Source organism: Corythoichthys intestinalis, chromosome 6 (assembly GCF_030265065.1).
Source record: "Corythoichthys intestinalis isolate RoL2023-P3 chromosome 6, ASM3026506v1, whole genome shotgun sequence".
NCBI lineage: Eukaryota > Metazoa > Chordata > Actinopteri > Syngnathiformes > Syngnathidae > Corythoichthys > Corythoichthys intestinalis.
This window is the reverse complement of record NC_080400.1, coordinates 28,088,114-28,101,886: the sequence shown is the minus strand read 5'-3', so window position 1 is coordinate 28,101,886 and position 13,773 is coordinate 28,088,114. Positions and strand designations below refer to the sequence as shown.

At 38.1% G+C, this 13,773-nt stretch overlaps 3 protein-coding genes across 3 annotated transcripts in view; 2 read left to right on the top strand and 1 right to left on the bottom strand.

Moving 5' to 3' along the window:
* The window catches only part of LOC130917426 (mediator of RNA polymerase II transcription subunit 13-like), a 48,392-nt gene extending 46,040 nt beyond the window's left edge, over positions 1-2,352 (bottom strand). The window contains exon 1 of the mRNA XM_057838817.1: positions 1,418-2,352. Coding sequence (XP_057694800.1) covers positions 1,418-1,483 — 66 coding nt within the window. The 5' untranslated portion in view covers positions 1,484-2,352. The remainder of the gene's footprint in view (positions 1-1,417) is intronic.
* Positions 2,353-3,817: 1,465 nt separating this feature from the next.
* Positions 3,818-10,029, top strand: c18h3orf33 (c18h3orf33 homolog (H. sapiens)). The gene is made up of 5 exons (XM_057838818.1): positions 3,818-4,358; positions 4,827-4,886; positions 5,951-6,110; positions 6,691-6,851; positions 6,939-10,029. Exons 1-5 carry the CDS (start codon positions 4,140-4,142, stop codon positions 7,191-7,193), a joined length of 855 nt encoding a protein of 284 aa, XP_057694801.1. The 5' UTR covers positions 3,818-4,139; the 3' UTR covers positions 7,194-10,029.
* A 2,331-nt stretch (positions 10,030-12,360) lies between these two features.
* Positions 12,361-13,773, top strand: part of plch1 (phospholipase C, eta 1) — a 148,706-nt gene continuing 147,293 nt past the window's right edge. Inside the window, exon 1 of the mRNA XM_057838266.1 lies at positions 12,361-12,573. The gene's annotated coding sequence lies outside the window, so the exon portion shown is untranslated. The remainder of the gene's footprint in view (positions 12,574-13,773) is intronic.

Here is a 13,773-nt window from a genome sequence, read left to right as displayed (position 1 = left end):
AGCAGCGCCACTACAACATTGCGGACGCATGATGACCTCCCCAGCAAGTACTTATTTGCAGCACAGCAAGAGGAGCATGGATGTAAACAATGTTGAGCTTTACTCCATAATACAAAACACTAAGGTTAAATGATAAAAAATAAATAAATAAATAAATAATCAATTTGCAATTTTCCCCCTCAACAACCTGAAATATAAGGAAACAGTTAAACACTTAGGAGTGCACATTGCATATCATCTAATGGAGTAAACATGCACATTTCCACTATATTACAAATTCTTTAACAAGCCCTTGGTGCACTGTCACCAACATTTGGGCTTAAGTGTGGATCATAAGTTTGTCAGGGGGAAAAAAAATTCAACGACATTAACAATTTTTTTTTCATCCACAAATTTGGTGTTCGCACAGCGCAAAATTTTGCATAGTCGCTTATTACAGGAAATTTTGAATAGTATTTAATGGTATCTTGTCATTTTACTTTACTGTGACTTTTTTAATTAAGTACTTGTCATAATACTTATGAATAGAAATTTTACATGAATTTTGTAGGGAAAAATACTACATTTTAATATAACATTATCTCACTATCGCAGAGCTCAACATCCACCCATCTTCTCGAGCACTTATCCTCATTAGGGTTATGTGAGTGAACTGCACCCTATCCTAGCAGACAGTGACAGGCCAAGTGACCCTGGATATATCGCAATCTAAATTTTGGGTACATATAGAAAAACATGGAAATACATTGTAGTATACATGTAGAGCCTTCAATCATTGTAACCTAGCATACATGGTTTTGGAATGTTAGAGAATGCTCAAAGCAAGGAGGACATAAAAATTGGAATCGAACCCAGAACCTTAAAATGAGTAGGTAGACGTGCCCTTAAATTGGACCGCCATAAACAAATAGCACTGAATTGAATCAATACAGTCAACACACAGGCAGGCAGTCACAATGAGCAGCTGTGAGCCCAAGTCAAACTAAACAAGCTCGTTTGGAAAAATGACATGCACCATCCTAATGATGGATGTGTCCAACTTGCGAGGCACAAGTGCACGTCGGTAAAACCCGATTACTGGGTGAAACATTTAACAGCTGACGGGCTGGTCTACCACTAGACAGTGTTTGTAGTAAGCCTTGCTTGTAACGACTGCTCATGTCAGCGTATTGTGCGCACCCAACGCGGCATACGAGACCCATTTCTAAGGCAAGTGGGCACAACTCGGCCCCGCGGCGTGTGCGCTGCTCCTATTATGGAAGTTGGCCGAGATCACGATTTGCAAGTTGCAGGCCCCGATGCCTTCACGCCAGTCTGCAAGTGACGTTACAAAGCTCGGCAGCCTGATTAGCCAAAATGGCTTTCCGTGGCCTCAGCGGGCGCAGCTAACAAGCTAGGCTAAGCTACACAGTCTTACCAGGCAGAAGAGGTTGGAGTGGCAGTCCTCCAAACTGGCCCCGTTGGGCACAAAGCACGAAGTCATCCTTGTCACTGCGTCCTCGGAACCTCGAAGTCCATGGTGTCACACAAGAACCGCTCTGAGCGCTTAAAGCCGGGGAAGCGCTGTGTTTCCGAGTGCTCGTCAGGCAGACAACTTCCAGCCGGCGCTAGCCTCCGCTAGCCCGCGAGCTAAGCCGACCTTACAGACCGCATCGACCGGAAAGACGAGCATCGAGCGAAACGGGTCATCAATCCGATTGCAAATTTATTGTACCCTGGGTTTACAGCGAGCGAGCTGGCTCGGGGGCTACATGAGTGAAAATATGAGAATAGCACGAGTTATCATGACCCGGATTGAGTACCGCTGACTAAGTGATATTGGCGCTCCGAAAACGGGGACCCCGAAAGTTTAAAAAGAAAAAGAAAAAAAAAAAAAAAAAAAAAAAAAAAAAAAAAAAAAGAACTTCAACCCCGAAAGGGGTAATGTTCACGGCTTCTAGCCGAACTGGAACAAATTCAAGGTAGAGGAACTCTGTCCGTCCGTGTGTCTGTTTGTCTGTCTCTCCCCTCCCCCTGGTCTCTGCTGCTAGCCTGTTAGCAGGCAAGCTAACATACCAGAGGTCCACAACGCTCGCCTACATATAACAATTAGCTCCGCCGCCCCCCGTTGCACGAATAAGCACCATGATGCTCCCCGCACGATTCCGAAAAGCGGTCGCCTGGGAAAGAAAAAGGGCGAAACGGCGAGGCTACTCATCGGCTTGCGCGCCCCCCTGCTTGCGCTCCATAGCTCCGGCAGATTTCCATTATTTCAGCTCATGGATTGAATTCTTTAATGGCGGCCAGGAGGACAAGTCTGCCTCTCGGCTCTGATTGGCCAATTGCCGCTAATGGGGGCGTCATCCGGCTTCAAGTAGCTCCATGACTTCACAGTTTACAAGATGAAAGCTCCACTTGCATCTGTCATGCTACTGTCACTGGCGGTCACCCCTTCAATGATGACTCTCGGCCGAAACGTTGCTCACTAAGACTCGGATTTGAATGGGTCAGTGTACCTTTGCTGTTTTTCTACACCACAAACTTTGAGGTCATTATTATCATTCTTCTTCCAGTCTTTGACCACCACTGTTTCCAACAGTTCCAACTTTAAGTCATTGCCAGTCACTTACAACGATAGACATCAAATTCTTTTAAACTGTTGGTAGTGGCTGTGATTGCTCATCTTTCAGTGCCACTGACGGCGCTAGACGTCGAATCCATTTTGACTGGGAGGAGTTGGCATCGAGTGATCAGTCAATTAGTTTTAACATACATTCAAAAATGGACATACGTATTGCCAACTATCGTCCGCATTCCTCAAATTCACAGTTTTATTACAATATAAAAAGAGAATTTTGTTGTTTATTGAAACTTAACTTGAAACTTTATTAACACATTTCATCAGACAATAGAAAACAGAAAAAACAATATCAACTAAAGTCCCCCCATTCCAATGACAAATTCAAATGATCCAGTATCATCTATAACATCCCACGTTGCTAACATTTGTCACTGTCCATATTTGAAAATTTCTCCACTGTCAATAAACGTTAATCGATTTTTTATCAAATTATATTTTTACCTTTTTTAAAAGATGTTTTGGGTCAATTAAAACCATTCACACTTGAACATAATTTGAAGTTATTATGTTACAAGGTGTTACTCCTTTTTATACATCACTATTGAGTGCCGTTGTTTTCTTGAACTTTGTCAAATTTTCCAAAAACTTCAAAATATAATTCACAAATGAAGACTCGAATCTTATTATTATTATTATTATTATTAAATATTAACACATTTCCTAGCCATTCCAATTGAAGTGCATTTCATCATTAGTCCCATAACATGTAATTGTTTATAGGGCACTCATTTAATTATATGGCTGCCATTGACAGTGCTAGATGTCCAATTCCTTTTGACTGGAAGAGGTTGGCAGCGAATGAATGCAGCCAGTGTCTAGCGCCATCATTGGCACTGAAAGATGAACATTCACATTCAGTCCTACCATCTTAAATTAATTGGACGTCTATCACTGTCAATGGCAGGCAAGCGGTTCATTGAATACTATAAAATAATTTTGAATAATAAATCAAATTCAGAGTGCTAAACATTGTGTATTTCTTTTTTAGGCATTTGATTTGATAACTTGTGTTGTCTATTAGGAATTTATTAATGTATCATTTTATTTGTCCATACAAAGTATGTAAAAATAGCATAAAAATACAATAGTGATGAATAAAAATAATAATGATGATCGTGTAATTATAATTCAGAACTTGCGTCTTCATTTGCAGGGATCACATTTTGTGTCATGTTGGCCACAATATTTACAAGAACTAAAATGTTGCAATATGTAGTTTTTCTTTTCAAACATGCCACAACATGCACATTTTATTGTGGATATTTGCCACAACAGTTCCGATTCTGAATTTGGGGAATTTTACATTTTAATTATTACATTTATCAAATACGTCCACACATGACTTAAAAAGAAAGACAACAAAAACATGTGGGTGAAGCACTTGTGCATGTGCACCCTCTCGACGTGGAATGTATTTATGTAATATGTAAATAAGTATACAGTAATACTTTACGTGTCTAATGACACCTTGACGTCACAGTTTTATTATCAAGTGAGTCCGCCGGGCGGAGACCCTCTGATGTCATCTGCGAGGTTCCTCCTTGTAGGCGGAGTAAAGGGAGGCGGGACTTCCGGCGACTGCAGCCGACATGTCAACAACATGCCGGAGTTCGGCAAAAAAAACCAAATTGAAGACAGGAGACGACTCACCCCACAAACACAGCAAGAAAAAACGACTTCACACAATTTCGTTTCTGTGATCTCTCAATTGGCAGATGATAATCTCACATTAGTGCGGGTATGAACCTCCTGAACGCGGAAGTCGGTTGTTTCAGTGACGTGCTGGCTACATCAGCAGGCACACAAGCAACACCTGCACATTGTAAATAACCAACTGAACAGCAACAGTGAAAAATACGCTCAAATTTAACGTTGATTTTTGTTTTCGCACTTTGCAGAAAAGTGGATCGCATCCCCCTGACTCCCGCGTCTAATATGTTGTCCTGCGGGATCGCCAAAGTTAAAAACGCTACTACGCTAATGTGTTTTAAAAATGCTTAAGATCAATGTGTAGGCACAATTTTGATAAAGCTGTCATTACATTGCGTATCTAACTTTTGCCCTCTCCATTGAGTCTTTTCTTTTTTTTTTTGGTCAGAGTACTCGAGGGTGAAAACAGCAACTACACCTTTGACCCTTTATTGCACATGCATCATGTTTGTGTTAGTCTGTCATTGTCATAATCAAACTCTTGTGTCCCTAACAGAGCATAAGTAGCGGGCTTGCGCTTGCTGGTGTGATTCTAATAGCGAGAAGCATTAAAGTGGTAAGTTGAAACGCAAGTCAATTTCACCTACTTTGCTGCATATGTGATACAGTTTGGAAATCATTGAGTATTTTCTTATAAAATGTGCCTTAAATGTTCAACCTGTAGATAAAAAAATGTGACAAAGGACAATATGATGAAACTTTAGTGCAGTGAGCATCTAAAGCAGTGTTAGAGAATGTACAATCTGTTCTGTGGGCCACATTCATTATCAAGAATACTGTACTGTAATACATTTTTGCATGTGAAAATACTGTTTATTTAAATAAATATTTTAAATTGATAAATTGTAGGTAATATGTTTCAAATATAGTAGTGAATTAAAAACAACCCATTTTACATATTTACATGCACATTCAAATCAAATCATAATCAACTGTGGATTAAAAGGTTGTTCAGGCCTGCAAATCATAAACAAATGTATACTAGAGGACCAAAATTTCCCCAACCATGCTCGAAAAGATGAACACCCAAGGACTGAACTTTGCATTTTTTGCCTCCCAGTGGATAAATGTTGAGATGAGAACAACTTGGATCAAACAATGTCATGGATTGCACTGAGTTCAACTGAGTTCAAGGATCCATCGTAATTATTTCAACACAAAAGTCACTCACAGTCAGGCCTACTTTGATTCCGAAAGTGTCGTTGAATATGATTTTTTTCCCCTTCTCACTTTCGATTTTAGTAATAACAATAAGAACATAATCATCCTCGTTTTTTATTGAGTCTGCCTTTCAAAGATAATTGTAATTTTGGACACTATTAGAAAGGGATTTCTTTATCATTGTCATTTAAGTGTTGTGAAACTGAATTGCATCACATTGAGAGCTGTTTCTGATATATTAGTTGAGACAGAGTAAAACATTACACTTGCCAGTATGATGTATTACAGTGAAAACTTTCATTTAAAAACATAGGAATTCGTTACTATACTTTGAAACACTGATTGAAAATGAAAAAAAAAAAGATATATATATTTTTTAATTGAATTAATATGTTGTGCAGGCATACATATACTTAAAATATACATTATGTAAATTTCAATAATTGATTTCTTCCACAGATCACCAAATTCCAAACAGTGTCTGAGATCCCTTCTTATTTCGTGGAGAGCAACATCAGCCTCCGTGGAAGAGTTCATTCTGTCACAGAGCAAGGCCTCCAAGTGGAGCATTTGCCCATTTACCTACCGCTGCTTTCACCTCTACTCGCCAAACACAAAGGTCATTCGCGTGACTCCCCTTGCATCAATTGGGCATGTCAGAAAGGCTGGAAAATGTTAAGCATCAAAGCACACACTCATTGTGACTTTCAGTATTATTGCTTCATGCAGGAGCATCAGTTTCCTCTTCTAATGTCACTGTGACATTTTTAGTGCATTTTAAGCATGTTAGTTATATTATTAAATCATAGCTGGCTTTGCCTTGGGTGTGTGTGGTGTGTGTGCATGCTCCATCAGCACTGTGAAGGACAAACATGGACTATCACACCATGAAAAGTGCTGACTGTTCAGATGTGCATGTCATGCATGTTAACCAGGACGGACTGCACTGTCAACTGCACTAGATTACAAATGTGTTGTTTATATCTATCTTGGTTAACGCCCTGCTATTCACTAGGGCTGCAATGAATAATGAGGGCATACGAATATTACAAATGAAGGTTTTGTAATTTCATTTGGATTTGGCAAAAAAAAAAAAACAAACAAAAAAAAAAGCTAAATTAATCCCTCATTCAATATCATGCTAACATGTCAGTTTTGTGAGCGTATATGCATGTTAATGTGTTCATTTGTATGGCCAGGTTTACCCACGTCCCCATTGCAGGTGGACCTCGCTGGCGTGGATCTGACCGCAGATGGCAAATTATGGCTTCAAAGGAATCTACTCCCCGCTCAAACAGTGTGGTTGAAGCTGATCAACCGACATGGCGACAGGCTGCACTGTTTTGTGTTCGATAGCAAGGTAAAGAACACAATTCACACTGTTAATTAATTAAAGAAAAACTAAATCAAGGGTTGACCTCTTTGTCTTCTTTTCTTTGTCCGCTAGAGGTCACCATGGAGCTTGTCTGTGAACGAAGAAGTGCTCCGTCTTGGCCTTGCCCGCAGGGCGCCTTTAGCTGGAATCTCGCAGCACTCTCGCCTCTACTGGCGTCTGCACAAGCGGCTGCACAGGGCAGAGGTCAAAGCTGAGAAGAAGGGGCTGGGCTTGTGGAAAGAAGAGAGTCAATGGGAGAGGGCCGTAAAGGCCGTGTGGAATAGTGCATTATTCAGGCTTTTACGGAGGCTCTTCGGGAGGACCTGATGAGTAGATACAAAACTTTTTTTTTTTTTCTACCTGTCAAATAATATACAGTTTGGACATGCTCTGTCATGCTATTGAATAACAAAACCCTGTCCAAACTTTTAATCTGTCATGTAAATAGTTTTCTGGTTACATTTTGCACCAAGTTGAATGCAAAAATTGGAGACATCCGTATTCATTAGTGTTGTCCGATAATGACTTTTTAACCGATAAACAATATTCCGATATCGTCCTGCTCCAATAATCTGATACCGATATCAAACTGATCCCGATATATGAGTTCATGGACTTAACATACTATGGCTAATTGTATTGTGATGCCCCACTGGATGCTTTAATAATGATAAATGTAACCGCTTCAAAGTTTTCCAAATAAACATTCTGTGAAAAATAAGAACAACTTCAACTAAAGTTATGGAAAAAGTCCTTATATTGGACCACTATATTTATTAGGGCTGTCCCAAATGATTAATTTCCTCCCGATTAGTCAGCTGACTATTTTTACGATTAGTCGACAAATCTAATATATATATATATAATTCTCTGCCTTGATGAACTCTACTAAGTATCCTTGCTTTAATAATGAAATTTTTGTTGAAGCTTTTTAATTCACAAAAAAAATTTTGGAACACCTAAATTCTTTATTAACGTATAAATAGATAACATAAATATCAATAATAAATTACAAACAATGAGGTCAAATGCTGCTGGCATTAACTAGTGCAAAAAATGTAAACGGAAACACTGAGACTTCACCTCTTTAACAGGAGTCAAAACAATTCTTACTCTTTTTGTGGTATGTCATTGTCTATATTGTTCTAAATGTTAAAATGAATTGCAATGTCCCGGACAACCATTTTCAGAATACTTTGTGTGAGTTCAGATGCTTTTATTGGTGTGATTTTGCATTTTTGGGGAGGGGAAAAACTGTTCAACTTTTGTTTGTTTTAACCTGAAAATAGACAAAGTAGAGGGCACACTGAAATATTACCACAATTATTTTGAATGAGAGGCACACATACTCACAGTAACAAAAATGAAATATATAGTATTAATTTTATAGTATACTACTATATGTATATGCACAATGATACTTTATAATATAAAGTAACTAACATTAGTGCAGTCATGGATTACAGTAAGCAGGCCAGTGCTGTTTCCATATATTTTTTTATTATATTATGTATATATAGGATATGTATATATTTTCCCCAAGTGGGAGCTTCCATGATCCTAATAAATTTAATAATAACAAAAAAAAAAAAAAAAAAAAAAAAAAAAACCAAACAAACAAACAAACAAACAAAAAAAAATATATATATATAAATTATTTTATTAAATAAAAATGCATGTTGATACAATGCACATAAAGGTAATTTCCATTAAAAAAAAATAGAAAGTTGTATGGATTTACAATCCACTAGATTGTTCTTTCTTGGTGTCTTCGAAAATTATACAGTACTTGGGTGACGGCGCTTCAAGTGTTCGTTCATAGCCAACGTGCTACCGTGGTGTGCGAGCTCAGCTTAGTAAAGAGTACACACAGTGGCACCCTCCATATTTTCCTTGAAATAATTCCAGGCTCTGGCTATTCTGGTCCGCTATTTTGGCTTTATGCCACTTTCATGTGTCACCAATTCTGCCCTTTTTGGTAATTGGCGGTGTTTTCAACTCCTCGCCGTAGTGAGGAGTGAACCGGCGATTCACTTAGCTCGTTGTCGTTGGTTCGTCCGATTTCCTCCTCAGGAAGGCGGCGGCGTGCATGAAAACACCGAGAGGCGTCGGATGGCTCTTTATGGATACTTTTATTGACCAAAACAAAAACGTGGGGGATGCAGCGACTGAACTCCGCGCTACCCGTGCACTTTCCCAACTCACCGATCTCGCTCCCTCTCTCTCGCTCGGCCACTTTCTTCCTCTTTGCTCAATCTGACAATGCCGGTCACATTGAAATAACAGCGGCCCCCTTGGGGGGCCAGTACCAACCGTTTGCATCGCGAGCGCCCGCTATTCTTAACTTTATCCGCATGTAATTTTTTTTAACCCGTCATTACCCGTCGACAGTATGTTTTTCCCGTCGACCCATTTACGTCATTGATGACGTCGACAACGTCGACTAGTCGGGACAGCTCTAATATTTATTGTTGAAATCAAAATAGTGCAAACATCATTTTAAAAAAAAATCAAGTGCAAGTTCAAAGTGCCAATAAATCCGATAATGAAAAACCGACGTCAATATTTTAAAATACTTTTATCGGCCGATATTATCGGCTACCCAATTATATTGCACAACTCAAGTATTCATTAAATGCCATGCTACAGATAAGCAAACTTACAAATGTAACTTTATTTAGAATTTATACTTAAAGAGACACTAAAGACACTTTATTAATCTAATTTTTTTTTTAAACCGTGGATGCCATATTACCAGATTTGCACAACAGTTTAAATTGAAAATGCCCAGTATGTACTTTTTGGGCTGTTCTGCAGACGTGTGATTCTCATAGATATGCAGCTGACTGGCTCCAATTTGAATATTCAACATTATAATTTAAACTAGCATAATAAGGTACGTTGTGACATCACACCATGACTTTATAGAACAAGTTCACTTGCCAATGTGATTGCAATCAAATAAAATTTACAAACTTCAACTCGGGCACACTATTTTATGCATGAAGTAGTTCAAAGTCTTGGGAATATATTTTACCTCCTCTTTTTAAAAAGTATCATGCTTTCAGCATTTTGACAACATTAGACCAACATTTGAACTGCCAATAGCAGGTCGTAGCACAAAGACTTCAAGAGTCCTTGAGATTTTTTTTTTTATTATAATCAAACAAGCGGTTGTGGATTCAACTTTTCACGTCTGAATTTCAGAACAGCAAGTAGTGCAACGATTACAGAAATATTGAACATTACACATGTGCATTTAAAGGTGGTTGGATAAAAAGATTTTGGGTTCTTTGGGATCTTTGATTCCTCCTTAATTCCTTAACTTTTTGTGAGTAGTGTATGTGTTGCTTGGTCACTGCATGGTCCATTTGTCTCTCCTGACTAATTGCTGTTGCTATAGAGCCACTAAATGCAAAATACAAAGCCTACTGAGGGGCTATATTGGCCTGGCGCAAACCACATGGGACCCTTGTGTTTGTGTGACGGGAGGTGTCTTAATAGATGCATTAGCGCAGAAACATGACACGAACATAATGTCATTTGCACACAAATGAAAGTGGTTTACCTAATGAGAGTGATTGCTAATAAGCAGAGTAAATTCCCTGCGTAAATGTGTTTACAGGTCAAAATGACACCACACAGAGGCGCTTCTGCAAATGAGACCAGTGAGCAAATGCATCCCGTGAGGGTGCACTGAAACTCTCAATCCCAATGGGCACACAAGGAGATTAGCAGTTGAGAGGAGGAGGTGGGTCATTGTGGGGATTTTTGGGAGCCAAACACAAAAGATGAGAGGAGGAGTCAGCAGGGCAAGGGAGAGAGGCGGTGTGAGGATCGTGGAAAGAGGGGAGGGTGAAGGACTTGATGAATCAGCCAGGGCCTTCCTTTGTTGTGCAAATGTCACGAGTGACTGTTAAGGCCCAAGAGGCTGGTCATTGGCTGTCTGATTTAAAATGTAAGGTGCATCTGTGGGCTTTCAGACTTTGAACTGTCACAACTGGGAAGAGTGGGAGGGAAACCACGGCTGAGATACACCAGGGGCAGCCCGCAAAACGGCAGAATGGCGGTCAATCTGTTGAAAACATGGGCAAAAGTATTGGGATAGGTAACTATTAGATTTGTCGAAAACCAAGCAAATATTTAATAACAAACACAGTCTGTGAAATATTACGACACATGGTTTTACCGTATGTAATCTTTCATACCACAATAGTAGCAAATTGAGGAGGAACATAATAAATAACTGTATAAATGAGAATATTTACAGAACAATAAATAAATGATAAATATTAATCTTGGATTCTAGCAATATATTGCAATTGTTTTTGTCTTGACCCATCAGTTAAGAATTAAAATTATTAAGTTTTTTTGTTCATTACATTGCCTGCTGTTGTTCTTCTGTATATATGTGTTTGTATGACTATGGTCTTGTTTTTTTTGTTTGTTTTTGTTTGAATGTGTACTGTAATGCACAGAATGGGGTTTCACAATGAAGTCCTTCAAGCATTAATCGATCTTGCTTTGGTAAACGGTTTTATACTTGTGTAGTGCTTTTCCACCTTTCAAGGCCCTCAAAGTGCTTTACACTACATCGCCATCCACCTACTGGGGACGGAGCAACGTGGGGTTCAGTATCTTGCTCAAGGATAACACACAACCTCTGGGTTGAGGGACAAATACTCTACCACTGAGCCACACTCTCAAAAGTGATGCAACTATTTAAAGATATTTTGAGAAAATTAAGATATACGGTGACTGACATACAGTAGCCTATATATGGCATACTGTATTTTTTGATAGGTTCCACTGAGCATTTACTGTACTAAATAAAGAGTCAAGTATTGTTTGATGTAGTAATTTATTTCAGTAAAAATATTTCAAATGTATTTATTTCAAGACATTTGCTTAGTAAACTTATCGTGAATACAGAAATATAAACCATTGGCAAGATAAAACAATTTCTACATAATTCATCAGTTTTTTTTGTAAATAGTGGAATACCTAATTATGATAAGATTACAATTATTACATTGAAATGTATTTAAATAATGAACAAAAATTGTGTAGTAATTTTCTATGCATGTTCCACTTTTATTTATTATTATTATTATTATTATTTGAGCTCCTCAACTAATGACCCACATGAGTCATGTTGTCCTATTTAAAAGTTAAATATATTTCTTGTATTTTTTCCACTGGACTAAGAGGTCAAATTTTGCCCTTGACTGATTGATCAATAATTTAAGATAGGTGTCAAATTACCCCCCCGCCCCTATCTATCACAATTTAACTCACTTTCAATGATTCATATATTTATTTTTTTGAGAAAAGAACAAGCATCTTTAACAATATTAAAAATACTGTTAACCTTCCTTCAACATTCCTTAAGTTTCTCGGCCTGACGTAAGTAATCCATTCCATGTTTTCTGGCTCACCAGTGTTCCCACACCAGGAGGAGCAGTGTTTGAATAAGGCACCATGCTTGAGGTTTTGGTGGTGTTGGTGGCTGGCTTTTGCTTTGCCACACACACAGTAAGGTCTGGTGGCATTCTCTTTACTTGTTCGAGCAAAACCACTAGCACCTTGACTTACTTCAATGACATATAGACAACTGTTTTCCACACAGCATGGATGGATACAGGAGGCAGGACCACTCTGCTGAGGCTGTCAGGACTTTGTAAAGGAGCTGTCAAGAGCTACAAAAGTAAGTAAGCAAACAAAACAAAAATACTGTAAGACATATGTGTGCTTCATAAGTTGATATGTTGCAACTTTGTGCAATCTAATCAATCATTTGTTATCCCTATTATTTATTTGAGGTGCTGTCAACTAAACATGTTTTTTTTTTTTTTTTTTTTTTGAGCTTCGTGTTTTCATTGTCTAGTAAATAAGAAATAAGTACACACCATCCACCATTCTGACGATTCCTCTGACCTTAAAGAAGTTTAAAACACTTAAAAAATGACTGCCAGTTTTCCTTTTCATTTTTGCAATCACTAATCAAGATGGACTGTTCCACTCACATGTGGTTGTTTCTCGCCATTGTGCCTTTTCTGCAGATTTTCTGCAGCAAGGCAACATAACAAAGGCCTTTATAACACTCAGTCGGTAGCCATCCCAGAGAGAAGACATGGGGGCACTCCCCCAGCCAGAGAGAGGGAGTCCTTTGGGATTTTTCTCCAATTTGATCTAGTGGCTCTCTGTACTTGGATGAACGAGGATGATAGAAGGCAAAAACAAGAAACACAATTTACACATTAACACACAATTTGTCATTTAGTGAATTTTTCATCCAATGTGACCAAAACATCTATTGTAGGCTTGTGAATTTTTATTATTAATATATATATATGGCGGAAAAAGCAGTTTCTGCTCTTGCAGACCTCTTTAAAAGAAACTGCTGTCTTTTAAGCCAAAACAACTGTTGTGTTTGATAGAACAATATGTCTATATGCTGCCATAGCAGATTCATGGCACATGAAGCCCCCAAACTATTTTTAAATTGTCCGTTTTACCCTGAAAACCCCCGTTTACAGACGTCGCGCAACCCCTTTTGTTTCAACCCAGCCATAAAACGAAGGTAATTAATTATATTTATTATCAAAATGTCTGTCATTTTTAGCTTAGAATCATTCATTGATGTCTCATATTTCAGTTTAAAAAAAAAAACACTTGAAAAAAATTATTCACTCACATATTTTAAACTTTGAAACAAATTATGTCACATTGAAAAAAATCTGTAAAAAAGTCATGGTTATCTACCATATAACTATCGCTTAATTGTATTTTTTTTTTGTTACTGTCGCATTTTCTCCGATATGTTAGATGACAAATAATTGATCAAAACAAAAAAAAATTGAAAAAAAAAAAAAAAACGTTTAAAAGGGTGAACATATGAAAAAGA

What these genes read in the sequence shown, in the direction of transcription:
- c18h3orf33 (XM_057838818.1), top strand. Translation starts at nt 4,140, where the DNA reads ATGTCATCTGCGAGGTTCCTCCTTGTAGGCGGAGTAAAGGGAGGCGGG. An exon ending in TAGCGAGAAGCATTAAAGTG is followed by an intron (nt 4,887 to 5,950) that starts GTAAGTTGAAAC and finishes TTTCTTCCACAG; the next exon opens with ATCACCAAATTCCAAACAGT. An exon ending in TCTACTCGCCAAACACAAAG is followed by an intron (nt 6,111 to 6,690) that starts GTCATTCGCGTG and finishes TTGTATGGCCAG; the next exon opens with GTTTACCCACGTCCCCATTG.